Source organism: Tilletiopsis washingtonensis (genome assembly GCF_003144115.1).
Source record: "Tilletiopsis washingtonensis strain MCA 4186 unplaced genomic scaffold FA09scaffold_6, whole genome shotgun sequence".
NCBI classification, from domain to species: domain Eukaryota; kingdom Fungi; phylum Basidiomycota; class Exobasidiomycetes; order Entylomatales; genus Tilletiopsis; species Tilletiopsis washingtonensis.
This window is the reverse complement of record NW_020312003.1, coordinates 868,376-884,190: the sequence shown is the minus strand read 5'-3', so window position 1 is coordinate 884,190 and position 15,815 is coordinate 868,376. Positions and strand designations below refer to the sequence as shown.

Genomic DNA, 15,815 nt, shown 5'->3' with positions numbered 1-15,815 from the left:
GGTGGTGGAGAAGACGGCGCCGGCAGCGCGAAAGTCACGCTTGGGCGTCACGTCTGGGCGAGCAGCATCAGCAGCCGCGGGCCAACTCTTCACGCCGCCCGCCGCTGCGCCGCGCCCCCGTCGCGCCCGCCGCCTCGCTCGTTCTCTCCGTTCCACAACAACGACCGCTCGAGCATGCCAGCAAGCTTTGCACGCCACAATCACCAGAGCACCGCCTGCTCAGCGCTGCACGACCGTTGAGCATGGCAAGGGCTGTCGGACGGCTGCAGATGGCGCGCCCTGCGCACACTGAAAACTGGACCGGCCGCGATCTGCCTGGATCGTTGCGCCGGTGCTGCTTCGGCACGACACGCCTCGACGGGCGCAGCGAGAGCAGTGATTGAGGCGACGGATCCAAGCACGACTCGCCATCGTGCGAGACTGCGGCGCCGAGCGTGCCTGGCAGCATGAATGTCAAGGGCCGGCTTTGAGGCGCTTCGGGTGCTCAGTCACGATGCCCGATCGACACGACGGCCGCAGCGAGCAGCGCCTGGCACACGGCAGCGCAGCAGCGGCGGTGCAGCACAAGTGACGCCGTCTGTGCTCCTTTGTCGCTGCACATGCGATGGACGGAGCGCAGCGCAGGCGTCAAGCCGGCGTACTGGGCCTCTTCTGCCCGGGCAGCCTGGCGTGCCGCCACGCCGTCGGGCTCGGCCCGAGTATGCTCCGTCGCTTTCTCGGGTCTGGAGGAGCACTGATGACGTGGAGTCGCGGCGCACATGTCTGATGCTCTTCTCCTCCGTCCATGCGGCGACATGTCGCCCCGTGCACGCTCCGCACGACCGCGACGCGCTGGGAGCAGGACATCTTCGTCACGAGGCGGCCCGATCGCAGCTGGGCTCGATCAGCGAGGATCTGCACCCGGCACGATGTCCTCGGCCCTGACAGGCGCTCCTGCGAGACGCGAGGTGACGCTGCGTGTCGCGCGCCCATCTCAGGGACGCGAGCCGCGAGCCGCCACGCCGCTCGGACCCCGTCTGATCGCCGCGCCGCAATGACGCCGGCGCCGGCACACACTGCGCCGCTGGACGAGCAGCACGGCGCCGCCGAGAGGTCAGAGCGCCGCTCAATCATAAAGCGGCGCACACGCCCGCTGCATGTCCAATTGTGCGCCCAGCCGCCCCCGACGTCCGAGCTCCCGACACGCCACGACGCGTCCGCGCAGCATGCCTCTGCTGCTCTCCGTTCTCGCCACCATCTCGCCGCGCCAGGAGCCCGACATGCCGCTGATCTCCCAGCCGTGGGCCGTTCCCAGCAGCGACTCGACACGCGTCGTGGCGCTGCGCGACGAGCTCAGCCTCGGCGTCGCCGACAGCACGGCGCGCGCCATCCTCTTCCTCGGCCCGTTCGCGCTAGGCGCACTCCTCTGGGCCAGCGTCGCCGAGCTCGTCGCCGACGCCAAGGGCGTGCTGCGACTGGCGGGCAACGCTCGCCGTGGGCGACTACACGGCGTCGAGGCCGCCTACGGTGCTGCCGTACTGTGCTCGTCTGTCGCGCGCGCCGCTGGCCTGGCGGCGCTCTCCATCCTCATCGCCTACACGCACGGCGCAAAGGACATCGGCTGCGGCAGCTGGCTGCGGGCGCTCACCGCGATGGCTGCTACGGTGTGTGCCTGCGCATTCGCCATGCATGCTCTGGCTGACTAGTCTTCAGACGTACTGTCTCTCGACGGCTGTCTTCCTTGCGCGAGTCCTGGCCGTGGGCGCGCCGACCCGACTAGGGCTAGCTCGGACACTGCTCGGCCTCTTTCTGTTTGGGGCACAGACCGGACCATCGATCGCTGGCGTGGCGGCGTGGCACGGCGGCCTCCGTCCGAACGGCGCTGCGTGCTACGCTCGGCGCGAACCCTGGGCGGCCATCTCGTAGTGAGTCGCCAGCTGCGCCACGACGGCGAGAAGACGACTGACCAAGACACAGTCTTCTGCCGCTCGTACTGCTCGCCGTCCTTCCCTTGCCGCTGGCCATCTTCGGCAGGCGCCGTCCAGACTCGGGCATGACGGCGAGCACCGTCGAGGCCGCGTCTGCCGTCATACCGCCGCGGCGTTCGTCCCGTGGCGATGCCGCGCTGGACCTGGCACAGCTGCCGGAGCGCTGGCAGCACCTGCATCTCTCCGGCACGAAGCTGGCGGGCAGCGTGCGCATGCCGTCGTCAGATGCCACTCCACAGCAGCGCGAGAAGAGCTTCCTCAAGCTGTGCGACCGCCAGCGCGCCGTGCAGCTCCCCAGCGATCTGTCCGCCACGCTGCGGCAGTGCGCCGGATGGTGGCTCGTCGCGGCTCTGGCGCTCCTCGGCGGCACGATCATCGAGTTTCTAGCATTCTCGCCCATCCTCTCAATGTGAGTCCTGCTGAATGCCGAGGTCGCACCATTGCTGACACGCCGTCCAGTGCCTATCTGGCGATCGCCTCTGCCACTCTTCCGCTCTGCGCCAGCCGCGTGGCCCACACATTCCCGCGCTCCAGTCCCGAGGAGCGCATCGCCTCGCGACTGCTCGCCACGGTGCCCGTTCGTTATCTGGGCTCTGTCGAGCCGCCAGCGACCGAGGACAGGCTCACGCAGCGGCCCCATCGCTCCTCGCTGCCGCGCAGCTCCACGTCGCCGGCGCCAGGCTCCATCTCCGGTACCCAGACGAGCGGCAGCCATCTCGATCTTCGCAAGACCTCGGGCTTCGCTCAGCGAGCCGGTCGACTGCTGCACCACATGTCCGGCGGCTCGCTGCGCAGCCAGATCGTGCGCGCCACGGCAGCTGCGGCAGGGCCCGGCGGTGCGCAGCACGACTCCGCCTCTGCCCGCTCCACTACGCCGCCAGTGGTAGTCATACAGGCGCAGCCGCAGTCATACACGCTCGCGCCGCCGAAAGGCAACAGGCGCATCTCTCCCATGTCGCGCTCGTCGAAGACGCGCTCTGGCGGCTCGGGCGGCACAGACTCGAGCGGCGTCGTCGATCCCGAGCTTGGCCCCGGCAGACCGTCGAGTCTGTCTGTCGCCGTGGCGGCTGCTGGTGGCCGCTCGCCTGACTGGCTCGATCCTGCGCCACCGCCGCTGCCAACATCGCCGCCGCGCGAGCGCATGGCTGCGGGCCTTCTGTGGAGCGTGCCAGCGCGCAACAGGAAGACTAGTCAGTCGCCGCGGGGCTCACAAGACTCGGCGCTGCTGCATCCAGCCGAATCAAGGTCTCCAGAGCGTCCGCGTGCCGGCTCCTTCCCGTTCCGCGGGGCGGCTGCAAGTTCGGCGACAAATCCGCTGCTCACGCCGCCGATCGAGGTGTCTGAGCGAGGCTCTATTCTCACGCGACGGCGGCAAGTGTCCGACACGCGCACTGAGGCCTCGGCGCCTTCGACGGACCCGGCCTCTACCACGCTCAGCCACCGCAGCGTCGACTCGCTGAGGCGCGCAGTCGACGACGTGGCGTCCACGCCGCAGCGGCGAGCACTCGAAGCGCCCGACAGTCGGCAGTCAAGCATCATGGAAGAGCTCATAGATATCGCGCCGGCGGGTCGAGCCAGCGGCACTGAGGAGCTGAGCGACACTGGGCCATCCGGCAGCTACGAGAGCGCGGCAATGGAGACTCGCTCGATGGAACACACAGTGGATCCTGGCTCGCAAGCCGACGACGAGGGCGATGAGACGGACCCGGCGGCGCTGGAAGTGCTGCGCCAGGCCAAGGCTGGCGAGTCGATCGATTTGAGCCACTCGGTCGACGTCGATGCGCGGCCCAAGTGGGCCATCGAGCGCGAGAAAGAGCGTGAATACCGCGAGCAGCTACTATGACCACGGGCTGACACCTCGGCATAGTCGAGCGCAAGAACAAGCAGTGGAAGCCGCTCGAAGAGGTCGACGAGGACGAGCTCAAGACGGTGCTCGACGAGCGAGGCTTCCCGCGTACGGTCAAGGGACGGCGGGCGCCGAGCCGCGAGGAGCGCTTCGCGCAGAAGCTTCAGGAGCGCGACCGTCAGCGTGCGAAGCGCTCGCGCCTCGACAAGCTGCACGACGGCGACCATCCTCGTCAGAACCCGTTCCTGCCGCCCAAAGCGCTGACCGGCGCGCTGGACAGCTCGGCGGGCGACATGTCCCACTCAGGCTCGGACCCGCGCACATCGGACACGGGCGTGAGCGTGCTTGGCACCGGCATCGGTGAGCGCGGCGGCGTCAGGGGCCCAAGCTTCGACGCCGAATCGATGGCTCGCAAGGCTGCGCGCATCGCGGCCGACGCGGCCAGCCACAAGACGGGCTCGACGAAGGACTCGAGCCTCAGCGGCGGAAGCCAGGGCACCTTTGGCGAGAGAGCCAAGTAGAGAAGAGGGCAGCGAGTGCGGTATACATGCGCGGCCGACGCGGCCAGCCACAAGACGGGCTCGACGAAGGACTCGAGCCTCAGCGGCGGAAGCCAGGGCACCTTTGGCGAGAGAGCCAAGTAGAGAAGAGGGCAGCGAGTGCGGTATACATGCAATGACATTCGTCCCTCATGAGTCGTACTTGATCTCTAGCAACACTGCCTGGGAGAGGACCCGCGCCTCACAGCCCATCTCCACGAGGATGGTCTGTGTCTCGTCGACGAGGTGCGCTGCGCAGACTCAGTCAGCGAGCGCGGCGGCGGTGTGAGGCACACTTTGGCTCACCTGGCGCCGGGACGATCGTGCCGGGCTGCAGATCTGACAGACGGACGACGGGCGTGTCTAGCCGCCCGTGGCCCTCGAAGTACACTGCGGTAAAGTCAGCTCCGGCCGGGCTGGCGCGTGGCAGACTCGACGCACCAGACCTCCGTGGCGCGGCCTCGATGGCGGCATCTGCCTTCTTGAAGTCGAGCCGCTCGTGCTCCGCATACACCGACTCGCCGAGGCCATCGAACGACTTGCCGATGCCGCGCACGCGAATGTCGTCGACGCGGATCGGCTTGCCCTCGAGCGTGAAGCCGAACTGTGCGTATGATCAGCACAGGTCCGACGAGAGACAGGACGCGCGCCTCACCTCCTGCTTGTACGTGGACACGAACGCCTTGTCCACGTCCCAGCTGTCTGGCGGCTTGAGCGTCATGAGGGCCGTATCTGTGCCCTCGTAGCGCAGATTGAGTAGCACCTCTGTCTCGAGGCGCTTTCCCTCGAAGCCGTCCTTCTGCAGCGTCTCGCGCACGTGCTTCTCGAGCGCCTCGACACGCCGCTGCAGCGATGAGAGCACACCTTCGCCGCCCCACGTGTCGCTCGCGGGCTCCTGCGCCTCAAAGACACGGTCCGCCAGCGCCATGCCGTACGCAGAGAGAATGGACGAGTGGCGGTGAATGAGCACGGTCCGGATGCCGAGCGAGCGCGCAATGGCACATGCGCTGAGTTTCCTGTCAGTGCGAGCGAGCAAGAGCCGTGCAACAGACTCACTGCTGGCCGCCGGCGCCGCCAAAGCAGGCCAGGACGTGCTTGGACGCCGAGTAGCCTCTTGCTTCTGTGAGTGCGCGAATGGGACGGCACATGCTGAGCAGACTGTCAGCGCGGGCATGCACGCGTCTGAGCAATGCAGCTCACGTCTCGTTGGCGATGCGGATGAAGCTGATGATTGTGAGGCGGGTGAGGGGCCATGCTTGAAGCGTCACACATGCGACTCACCCCTGTGCTACCTCATCGAGGCTCAACTCCTTGCCCGTCTCCTTGTTGATCTGGGCGCGCAGCTTTTCAAAAGCCTGTGTCGTCGCCTCGAGGTCGAGGCCGACGTTCTCTTCCGGCCCGAAGATCTAGCAGCGAGCGTCAGCGCGCGAACCCGGATCCTCTTATGGCGCTCGCGCGTACCTTTGGGAACATCTAAAACAAGTGCCGTCAGCTACGGCCAATGATCGCTGCTCAATGCAACTCACCTCGACAGCCAAATGCCCGGTGATGAGGTTTGCATCGGTGATGGCAAGCGGACCGCCCTTGCGGTAGCACGTGGGGCCTGGGTGTGCGCCGGCGGAGTCAGGGCCCACGACAAAGAGGCCGTTGCGCCAGAAGAGGCGCGACGAGCCGCCAGAAGCGACCGTGTTAATGCTGTGCCGCAGTGTTAGTGACATCCGCGTGCGCACACATGCATGATCGCGACGCACTCGAGCTGCGGGCTCTGGATCGTCACGCCCGCGAGCGTCGTCTCAAAGACCTGCTCGTAGCGGCCGGCGTAGCGCGAGACGTCTGCAGGCGCGGTGAGCAGCAGAGCGCACGCCGCACGCCGCCGTACTTACCCGTGCTGGTGCCGCCCATGTCAAGGCCAATGACGGGCCGCCCGTCCTGCGCGTCCCAGCTGGTCAGCGCCATGCCCACGACGCCGCCGGCCGGGCCCGAGATGACGCTCTTGAGCCCCGAGAAGCGCTCGACGCTCGTGAGGCCGCCGTCGGACATCATGAACTCGACGCGCGTGCCGGCGCTGCCGTCGCGCAGCGAGGCGTCGAATCCGGCAAAGAAGCCGTCGATGTAGTCGGCGAGTACGGGCGTGAGGTAGGCGTCGGCGGTGGCCGAGACGCCGCGCGGCACGATGCGGATCATCGGCATCAGCGCCGAGCTGACCGAGACGTGCGTGAAGCCGACGTCGCGCGCCACCTCGGCGACCAGCTGCTCGTGCGCAGGATACGTATACGAGTGCATGAGCACGATGGCGAGCGCGCGGAAGCCGTCGTCGAAGAGGCGCTGCAGGTCGCGGCGCACCTGCTCGCGGTCCGGGCGCCGCAGCACGGCGACGGCCTCGCCGCTGACACCGCGCTCGACGGGCGGCTCGCTGCCGTCGTGCGCCGGCGGCGGCGCGTCCTCGCCCGAGTATGCCTGCTGCACGGCGCCGGCGTCGTCGAAGCGCGGCGCGTGCTGCGCGGCCTCGGGGTCGGCCGTGTAGCCGACGAGCGTCACGCGCTCGTCGACCTCGAGCACGGCCGAGTAGAGCACCTCGGGCTTGCGGATGTTGAGCGCGAAGATGTCGGGCCGTGTCTGGTTGCCGATCTCGAGCAGGTCCTTGCTGAGCATGGCGAGAGGGTCAGCTGGCGCGCATATGTACGCTCTCGGCGCACGCACAAGCCGCGTGTCGTGACGAGCGCATGCTTGGCGCCACGGCGCTCGAGCAGCGCATTGGTCGCGACGGTGGTGCTGAGGCGGATCCACTCTGCACATGCCGTGTCAGCCACAAGAGAGCGGCACCAGGCGGACGCCGCCGCCTAGCAGAGCCGCGTCTCAACCTGTGCGGGCCACTCACCAACGCCGCTCGTGTCAATCTTGTCGCCGCGCGCAATGCTGCGCCCCTGCGCGATCTCGAGGATGCGCCGCACGCCCTCCGTCGGCGCGTCGGCGTAATGCGAGGGGTCGTGGCTGAGCAGCTTGATGACAACGTCGTCGCGGCCGGGGATGCGCGCGTAGCAGTCGCTGAACGTGCCGCCGCGGTCTGCGCAGCAGGTGAGCGGCATGGCAGCGCAGCACGGCGCTGGGCGCACGCACCGATGGCGATCTGGATGCCCGGCATCGTGCTCAGCTTGCGGGGTGTGGTGGAGGGGCGGCAAGAGCGCAAGCATGCGAAGCTCTCGCTCGGCGCGGGGAAGGCGGCGCGCCGCTCTCGGCCGGGAGATTTTGCCGCGCGAGCTCCACATGCGCCGAAGCTGGCTATTCCCCTCCTCCTTCTCCACTCCCACACCGCACAAGCATGGGCAAGCCAAAGTCTGCCAACTCGCCCTCGTCGGCACGCAACGGCGCGCTCGGGCTCGGCGGGCGCGGCCGCGGCGGTGGCGCGCGTGGCGGGCGCACCCGTGTGCGTGGGCCGCGCAACGGCGCCTCGGACGCCGGCGTCTGGACCGACGGCTGGCGGCCCGACAGTGCCGTCGACGACGTGCCCGGCGACGCGGCAACCGGCAGCGGCGCAGATGAGTCGGGCGAGGAGGAGGAAGAGAGCGACGAGGACGAGCACGGCGACGGCGGGCCGCTCGACGTGCCCGTGGCGATGTGGGTGCGTGCTGCGCCGCCGGCCTGTGCATCGCTGTGGCTCACCTCGCGTGCAGGACTTCGACCACTGCGACCCTAAACGCTGCTCCGGGCGCAAGCTGGCGCGCCTCGGCATGATCCAGGAGCTGCGCGTCGGGCAGCGCTGGCGTGGCATTGTCCTCACGTGCGTGGGCAGCGTCGGCGCTGCAGCACTGTGCTGACCTGTGCCCTCAGGCCCAACGCTACACGCACCCTCTCGCCGGCGGACGCGCCCATCCTGCGGCGGCACGGCGTCGCCGTCGTCGAGTGCAGCTGGGCGCGGCTCGACGAGGTGCCGTTTGGCAAGCTCAAGAGCGATCACGAACGGCTGTGTGAGTGGCGCACGGCGCAGCGTGTCTACTGCGCCGGCTGACAGCGATCGCAGTGCCGCACCTCGTTGCCTCGAACCCTGTCAACTACGGCCGGCCAGGCAAGCTGAACTGCGTCGAGGCGGTGCGTCTGCATGTGTTTGCCCTTGCCGCTCTTGCCTGACATGCGCCGTAGATCGCCGCTGCGTTCCACGTCTGCTCGCACCCGTCCACCGCCGACGCCATCCTCTCGCCCTTCAGCTGGGGCCACGCCTTTGCCAAGGTCAATGAGGAGTTGATCGCCACGTACGTCGAGTGCAAAAACGAGAAGGACGTGCTTGCCGCGGCCGACCGCATTGTGCGCGAGGAGAAGGAGGGCAAGGAGGAGCGCAAGCGCGAGCGAGACGAGGGTGAGTGCCACGAGTCTGCGGCGGTGCTGCAGGGCTGACGCGCAGCGAATAGCGATCCGAGAGCTCGTCGATCCTCCAAAGACGCAGGCCGCACCGGTGGAGCCCGAGGCGGTGGACGCTGAGGGCAGCGCCAACGCGCAAGAGGAGGAGAAAGCACGTCTGCGAGAGGAGGAGGAGCGCGTCGTGCGTGAGATGGACCGGGTGCTGCGGGTGACGCAATGATCAGGTATTCATCCTTCTTGGCTGTGACAGGGGGAGCCGTGGCATTTGTGTACAGCAAAGGGGCAACAAATGGCTTGAAAGAGAGGCAATGAGCAGTAATGGGCACCTCAGGTGCGCATTGCAAGCGCAGTGCATCTTAGTTGCATAGTTTTGGGAGAGTGGGCTGCAAAGCGCCTCACACCTCCTTTGCGCCCACCATTCCATCTCTTCCTCTTGGCACAGAGCCTATCCCTCTTGCTCCCATTGCCCCTCCTTCCCACCTTGCACCTGCTGCACAGCTGGCCACCGCTTGCCTGTGTATTGCCCGGCCAAGCTCCATGCGTGGTTGTGCACCAACAAACCCTCCTGTGCGCTCTCAGCCTGCACCCCACCTCATGCCATCCTCATCCTCCAGCTCCTCCATTCCTGCCACAACTGAGGGCACCAATACTCTTTTGCACCCCAGCTGGTCCTGACAAGGCAGCTGGTAGTTGCAGTGGATCATGCAGATCTTGGTTGTTGCTATCATTGTCAAGAATGTCCTCAAAGAAGTTGCCATTGATGGCATTGGGAAGCCCCAGTTGTGCTCTTCAAACTCTACAGCTTTAGCCATGCCCAAGCAATGACAGCTGCTGCTGTTCTGGGTAGTAGGTCCTGTATCCTGGCACAATTGGCAAGCAATCAACAAAGATGCCAGTGCAACTGTCATCCTCAGCTGCAGCATGAGCAGTGATCAGAGCCACACAATGCAGGGCAATCCTGTGCACTTTGTTGCCTGCCTCAACCCTGACACCCACCTGCTGGCCATGCGCACTGTGCTGCGCAACACCTGCCCTATGCCAGGGCATAGTCTTGGTGCTGACCCGTGGATGGAGGCTGGAATGCTGCCAATGATAGCCAAGCTCCTCCCTGTTGCAATCCTTATTCTTTGGTGCCTTTCTGCAAGCTCATTTGCCTGCAATTTGCCAGACAACAAGCTACAGGGCAGCCTGCTCTTCCTGCCTGTCTTGCACTGCAGCAGTGTAAACATCTTTGATGTCCAAGCGTCTGAGTATGCTGGCAATCACTTTGAGCCAGTGGAGCTACTGTGGCATGGGCAGACCTGCCACCTGTGGAAGGCTGGTGTGCTTAGTATGCTCAAAGCTGAGACAGTCAATGAGCTGCAGCAGGGCTGCACTGAAGGTCTGTTGACCAGGGGCATGGTTGGTGCTGTTCTCAAAGTCTTACACCTCTTGAGCTGAGTAAGACCTGCCCAAACAACACCTGGAGTCAGCTTGCCAATGTTTGCCACACAGGGATGCAGGGCAAAGCAGACAATGGCAGAAGTGCCAAGAATTGCAGATCCTTTGAAGAGAGCATGCAGGCTGCTGGTGATCTGTGAGACACCCCACATCTCTGTCCTCCCCTTGGCAATGAGGGCCTTGATGAGCCACATGTGGTTAGTTGCCTGAGAGATTGAGTGGGTCAGATTGCAATGGAGTCACTGCCAACCTTCTTGCGCCTCAGTATATACCAGTGCATGTCAGGGCCTTGCTGCCTAGCCATTGGGCAGTGGAAGAACTTGTCAAGTAGCAGGTATCCTTCACTGCATCTGCAGCAGCAGCGGCGGCAGCAGCAGCAGCAGCAGGAGCAGCAACAGCAGCAGCAGCAGCAGCAGTAACGCATCACCTGGGGTCCTACCTGACAGATGTGTTTGAAAAAGCGGCCACAATGATGATGGGCCTTGGTACCTGCATCAATGCCACACACTGTGGTGGCTCTGAATTGGTCATGCCAGACCAGCACTACCTGCATGATACTTGTCCCCTTGCCGCCAAGTGCACCACCCCTGCAAGGGTGGTAGTTGTCATCAAGCTGCCTTGTACAAGTACAACACGCTCTGCAACTGCCGCAAGGTGGATGATTATTGCCATGGCATTGTGGATTGCAGCAAGACCCAATTGCATCTGTCTGCCCTATGAGCTGCATCTTCAAATGCAGCAAGGCTCAACCACCTCTACCTGCCCTCCAAACCAGCACATCTCCAAGCATGTCACCAACCTCATTGGACAGAAAGAGCTGATCAAGTTCCTCAACAGCAACAACAAGCAACTTGCGCTTGCGCAGAGCAGACTTGGCCTTGCTGCTGCTTGCTGCTGCTTGCTGCTGCCAAAGCAGACAGGCATGTTACATGGATTGGCTTCTTGTGGTTGCGCGCCAAGGCACTGGCCGCCTTGACCGGTGCGTTGATGGCAGCCAGCTCTGCCTCCCACGCTGCAGCACGCTCCTGCTTGTTTGCCTCCTTGTGGCAGACAATGCTGCTGTTGAAGCAATACTTGAGCTGCCACTTGGAGTGCTCAAACTCCTCCTCTGGCTCTCCATCCTTGTTGCTGTTGGAGTTATACAGCATGGTCAAATCAAGGTGCCCAGGCTGCACAAGCGTCAGCGTTGACAGCCAGAAGGGGTTAGCACTGCGCTGCGCCCTCATTGTGGGCTTGCTGCTGGAGCAGCTGAAGCAAGGAGGAGCCAAGTGGCACGCGCTTGTGCTGGCGCTTGCGCCCTGGGAGAGGCAGGTCAGCACGCAGTGTTGAATGAGGCCAGCAGGCCAACTCACAATGCCGCTTGAGCTTGCCCTGGCGGTCAGGCTCTCCAAGGGGCCAGCCAAGAAGCTGATGCTTGCAGCGCCCTGAGGAGAGGGGTTCAGCAAGGCAAGCAGGCAGCTGCAGAGAAATCCCTTCACCTTGCTACTTGGGGGCGTGAAGGCCAAGGCGGCGCTGCCAGTCTAACTGGCGCTGCTTGAGCTGCTCTGGGTGGACTGCAAGGCCTTGGCTGGGCAGACAAGCTTCTCAAGGACTGACAAGCCTCCAGGAGCGGGCACAGCGCTCTTGAGCGGGCACATAGTCCTGTAGTGGCCCTCCTGGTTGCAGTTGCTGCAGCGGGACAACATGGTGTGCAAGAGAAGGAGTTTGGGAGATACAGAGGAACTGGCTGCTGGCAGCCAAGATGTGGGTGGTGGGCTCTGGTCTTGACTGGAATTGGGTCAATCAATATGGAGCAGTGTGATGGCACATTCATCCTCAAGTGGGCAGAACCTGCATCACCCCGCCAGATCACCCCTACATCACACGCATGATGCGGTGGATCATTCAAATTCTGCAGCTGGTGCACAGCATGCCTGGTGCATGCCAATCAAGCCCGGGCATGCATGCAGTGTGCCTGCACCTTGTCTCCCTCCACCACCAACCACTCACCCATCTACTATGGCAAAGGTGCGTGCCATCAAGCGCAGTGCTGCCAAGTGAGCCAGTGCAGCGGAGACAGAGATCCAGCCTGAGATTGTTTAATGCAACAGCAAGGGAGATTAGGGTTGCACAGTGCAGATCTTACTGCTTTCTGGGGGCAGCGCTTTTGCCAATGTAGAGTCTGCTTCACTGGCACTTACACTCTGCGCAGACTCATGAGTCTCCAAGCATGTGGCCTGCCTCCTGTGGATGCAGTAGGGCTGCCCTGAGCAGGCAATGGCGCGCGCAGGTGCTCTTGCTCAAAAGTCCGCTACTTGCTTGCTGCAACAGGCTGCAGGCAGAAGCAATTTCAGCTGGGCCATGCTTGCCAATGACTTCACTTTCATCTGCAGGGCAAGCTATCAGCCCATTCCTGACTCAGAGGGCTACTCCCTATCTTGCTTTGTTTGCACTCAGCATGTCATGGTGAGGGAGGGAAGATGAACCCCATATCTATGCAGCTTGGCAAGTCAGAGTTCAATCTGCACACAGCAGACATGCAGCAGAGCAACAATGCTGCCCAGCTACTTGCTTGCATTGTCAAGAGGGTTGCAGTAAAAATGAAAAGTGCAGTCCTGGCTGAGGTACCTTGAGTCTCAACAACAGGAGGTCTCACCTCACGGTACTCAATCCAGAATGTTGAAGCGGCACCAAGCTTGGTGCTGCAGAAGAAAGCAGGCACAACTGTGGTGCAGCCCCACAGATGGACAGTTCCACCACCACTCTCTGGCAGCGCAATGAGGTGTTGTCTGCTCTTGATCTTCTTGCGCATGCTGCAGAGCTCCAAGCCCGTGCTGTTGCTGCCAAACAGGCCCAGCAGGACATTCAGCCCATGATGCTGCTCTGTGGCAAGTGCCTCAAGAACTAGAATTGCAAATGCCTTGCGCACAAAACACTGGCATCTGACAGACCACGCCTCCTCAACAGTGAAGCAGCAGGTCAGGTCAGGTCAGCAGATCTGTGTGTTGCGCAAGCAACCACTCACTGGTCCTGCGTCCCAAAGCACCAAGAAGTTGTGTTGCAGGTCAGTGCGTGGCAAGCCATGTGCGTCATCCTTGTGTGTCCTCTTGTAGACAAGCATGCAATGGTGGCCAGGCTTCTTCTTCTTGGTAGAAGCCTTATGGTTCTGACGGCGCTGCCAGGTATTCATTGACATGCTGCTGTAGATGAGAGTGCCTGTTGTTGCCAAGGAGGTGCCAATGTTCTCAAAGCACAATGCGTACACACTGCCCCGCTTCTTAGGTTTGTCCTGGATGCGGCAAAGCTTGTCTAGCAGCTTCTTGAGCCTGTGCAGAAGCCATGTCAGATATGTAAGAAGAAGAGACCTCAAGGTGCTTGCTCAATGCGCTTGCTTGTTGACAAGGCATGACGCTGACCCTTATCCTGCCTGGCTGCTCTGCAGAAAAGCGCTGCGGCAGATGTCAAGAAGCTTGCGCGTGCAGTTCTCAAAGCTGCCAATGAACTCTGCTGACAGCATCTTGATGTACTCCTCCAGCCTATAGCAGCAGGATCCAACAATTGCGCCGCCTATATGTCCTGTCAACTTGGGCAAGGGGGGAAGAGGAGCTTACAAGAACTGGGGGAAAGGAGCGCAGAACCGCTGCTGTTCATGTCTGCAGCAGCAACGCTACCCTCTGCACTGCTGGCTAGGCTCTGCACCAATGGACAGCGGTGCAGAGAGACAATCTGCACAGCCAGAGGTGGTGCAGAGATGGCTGTTGATACAGAGAGTAAGAGTTGGGGCAGGCGCACCAGCGGCTCACAGCTCCACTCAGTGTGCGTGCCCTTGCAGGCGGCAGCAACCTGAACAGAGGCGCGCACACTGTGCGCAGGGGGTCCCAGACTATAGCATGTCAGCGCCACGCAGCTGCAAGCCGCCAAGGTCACGCATGCTGAGTGGAGCAGCACCTGAGCAGCGCTGCTGCTCTCCACTTGGCATGTATGCCCTTGCCGCTGCTGCTGCTCCCCACCTGGTATGTGTGCCCTTGCTGCCGCTGCTCTCCACACCCTCAGCGTGCGCACCCTTGCCGCTGGGCTGGATCCAATACAGAGATGCCCAGACTGTGGGTTTGTGTAGCAACTCTGGGCCAAAGTAGGGGATTGGCCCTGCATCTTTCTGTTCTGTGGCACATTGCGCGCAATGAAGAGAAGGAGTGCAGACTTGTGGAAGGTAAAGTGCTATGGCTAGCTCACCGGTGCCAATGCCTTAGCACACATCTTGCAGGTGTGCGCCTGCACCTCTGTCAGACCAGACAGGTCTGCCACAATGCAGATCTCTGGGCTGTACACTGGCTCAAGATGCCACAGAGAGGCGCAATGGTACAATTGTGCTCGCATTGACTTGTGTCAGCTTGTGCGCTGTGCCAGAGTTGCTGGTGCTCCACACCTTGGTGTCATACCTCAGCTTGTGTATGCTGCTTGCCTCAATGTTGATGGCACCTAGCACATTGCGCGCAAACACCTGACAGTAGCCTGGACACCATTTGAGGTTGCAGATGCTGCACTTGATGTGTGAGTGCTCCATGTAGAGTAAGAGCTATCTCTGTCTGTTGCATGAGCGCGCCAGCTCACATTGCTGCAGCTACTGATGCACTCCCACCCAGCTACCTTCTCTGCCCACCTTCTATGCTCCTGTCAGGTGGAGGGCTGCAACAGGACGGATGGCGGCAAGAGCAAGACGGGCGGCGGCAAGAAAGATGCTTATGGCCATTCTGGCAACAAACAGCTGGTCTATGTTCTGTGCGTTCTCCTGGCCTGCAACAAGTTCTGCAGTGTTCTGCACACTAACATGCTTTGTTGCTTCCAGGAACTTGTTGCACTGTGGTGGGATCAACAGATGGCTCTGCGGGTATCACGCCCAGAACATCAATAACCCCAACTGTCACTTCACTCTCAAGCCTCATCCAATCTTTGGCGCCAAGACCCTGCCCGCTAATCAGTGCGGACGCTGCTTTCTTGCGTACAGCAAGATGCTCAAACCGTCTCTCTGTTTGCTTCTGCAGCAGAGAGCTTGCAGACAAGGCACCAATCCCAAGGTGCATGCTCCTTTGACTCACTCACAGATGTGTCCGAAAGAACTTCTGCAGTGCCAAAGCCCTCTGTGATTTACTGCTTGGGTTTGCTGAGCTGTTCATTCAGGCACCATGCAATGTGCACCCTGGTAGGCACATGCTGCAGCTGCTGGCAGAGGCTACCCAATTGTTGTCACCAAGCAGGTTGACTTGTCCTATGCCTGCAAGACAAAGTTCTGGTCTGTGCAGCATGGCAAGGACCCAAACGCAGGATTGGTGAGTCTAATCCTGCCGCCAGAGGTCTCTTTCTCATTCTGTGCAGTCCTTCCTTTCCAACTTTGCCGCCTCAGTAGACACCGTTTTCAATTCTGCGCTGTCACTTGAGGAGCTGCCTGCTACTCTGCTGGCTGCTACCAATGTTGCTCTGCTGCTGACTGCTCCAGGCAACAGCCTTGTCAAGATGTGTAAGAAACCTGACTTACAGCTGACAAGGGCTGTCTGGCGCGCAGTGATGTCTCCCTTACACAGCAAGAACAGCTCCTGCTGGTAGTGCTCAAATGACATGCCAATGTCTTGGAGGAAGGTTGTCTTGGTGGAGTGCATGAGCGCAATCTTGTTGTGTTTGTTGCTGCTGGCAATG

At 62.3% G+C, this 15,815-nt stretch overlaps 4 protein-coding genes across 4 annotated transcripts; 2 read left to right on the top strand and 2 right to left on the bottom strand.

Moving 5' to 3' along the window:
• Positions 1 to 537: 537 nt before the first annotated feature.
• FA09DRAFT_236943 (hypothetical protein) lies at positions 538 to 1,390 on the bottom strand. The gene has a single exon (XM_025739623.1). The coding sequence runs from the start codon at positions 1,111 to 1,113 to the stop codon at positions 628 to 630; it is 486 nt and encodes a 161-aa protein (XP_025599839.1). The 5' UTR covers positions 1,114 to 1,390; the 3' UTR covers positions 538 to 627.
• A 436-nt stretch (positions 1,391 to 1,826) lies between these two features.
• On the top strand, positions 1,827 to 4,573 carry FA09DRAFT_236936 (hypothetical protein). The gene is made up of 4 exons (XM_025739622.1): positions 1,827 to 1,904; positions 1,967 to 2,376; positions 2,427 to 3,782; positions 3,835 to 4,573. Exons 2-4 carry the CDS (start codon positions 2,033 to 2,035, stop codon positions 4,175 to 4,177), a joined length of 2,043 nt encoding a protein of 680 aa, XP_025599838.1. The 5' UTR covers positions 1,827 to 1,904; positions 1,967 to 2,032; the 3' UTR covers positions 4,178 to 4,573.
• On the bottom strand, positions 4,475 to 7,527 carry FA09DRAFT_359569 (hypothetical protein). Its single transcript, XM_025745126.1, has 14 exons — positions 7,470 to 7,527; positions 7,231 to 7,416; positions 7,053 to 7,140; positions 6,236 to 6,996; positions 6,104 to 6,185; positions 5,879 to 6,047; positions 5,814 to 5,825; positions 5,634 to 5,758; positions 5,553 to 5,576; positions 5,409 to 5,501; positions 5,008 to 5,359; positions 4,794 to 4,956; positions 4,659 to 4,742; positions 4,475 to 4,603 (listed from the first exon to the last, which is right to left on the bottom strand). Exons 1-14 carry the CDS (start codon positions 7,492 to 7,494, stop codon positions 4,503 to 4,505), a joined length of 2,265 nt encoding a protein of 754 aa, XP_025599837.1. The 5' UTR covers positions 7,495 to 7,527; the 3' UTR covers positions 4,475 to 4,502.
• A 144-nt stretch (positions 7,528 to 7,671) lies between these two features.
• Positions 7,672 to 8,741, top strand: FA09DRAFT_295378 (DUF367-domain-containing protein; the record flags this gene model as incomplete). The annotated part of the gene is made up of 6 exons (XM_025740117.1): positions 7,672 to 7,854; positions 7,894 to 7,971; positions 8,024 to 8,130; positions 8,181 to 8,317; positions 8,371 to 8,438; positions 8,490 to 8,741. 6 exons carry the CDS (start codon positions 7,672 to 7,674, stop codon positions 8,739 to 8,741), a joined length of 825 nt encoding a protein of 274 aa, XP_025599836.1.
• Positions 8,742 to 15,815: the final 7,074 nt, after the last annotated feature.

What these genes read in the sequence shown, in the direction of transcription:
- FA09DRAFT_236943 (XM_025739623.1), bottom strand. Translation starts at nt 1,113, where the DNA reads ATGATTGAGCGGCGCTCTGACCTCTCGGCGGCGCCGTGCTGCTCGTCC.
- FA09DRAFT_359569 (XM_025745126.1), bottom strand. Translation starts at nt 7,494, where the DNA reads ATGCCGGGCATCCAGATCGCCATCG. An exon ending in GGCCGCGCCACGGAGGTCTG is followed by an intron (nt 4,743 to 4,793) that starts GTGCGTCGAGTC and finishes ACTTTACCGCAG; the next exon opens with TGTACTTCGAGGGCCACGGG. An exon ending in CACGATCGTCCCGGCGCCAG is followed by an intron (nt 4,604 to 4,658) that starts GTGAGCCAAAGT and finishes GAGTCTGCGCAG; the next exon opens with CGCACCTCGTCGACGAGACA.
- FA09DRAFT_236936 (XM_025739622.1), top strand. Translation starts at nt 2,033, where the DNA reads ATGACGGCGAGCACCGTCGAGGCCGCGTCTGCCGTCATACCGCCGCGG. An exon ending in TTCTCGCCCATCCTCTCAAT is followed by an intron (nt 2,377 to 2,426) that starts GTGAGTCCTGCT and finishes CACGCCGTCCAG; the next exon opens with TGCCTATCTGGCGATCGCCT. An exon ending in GCCATCGAGCGCGAGAAAGA is followed by an intron (nt 3,783 to 3,834) that starts GCGTGAATACCG and finishes ACCTCGGCATAG; the next exon opens with TCGAGCGCAAGAACAAGCAG.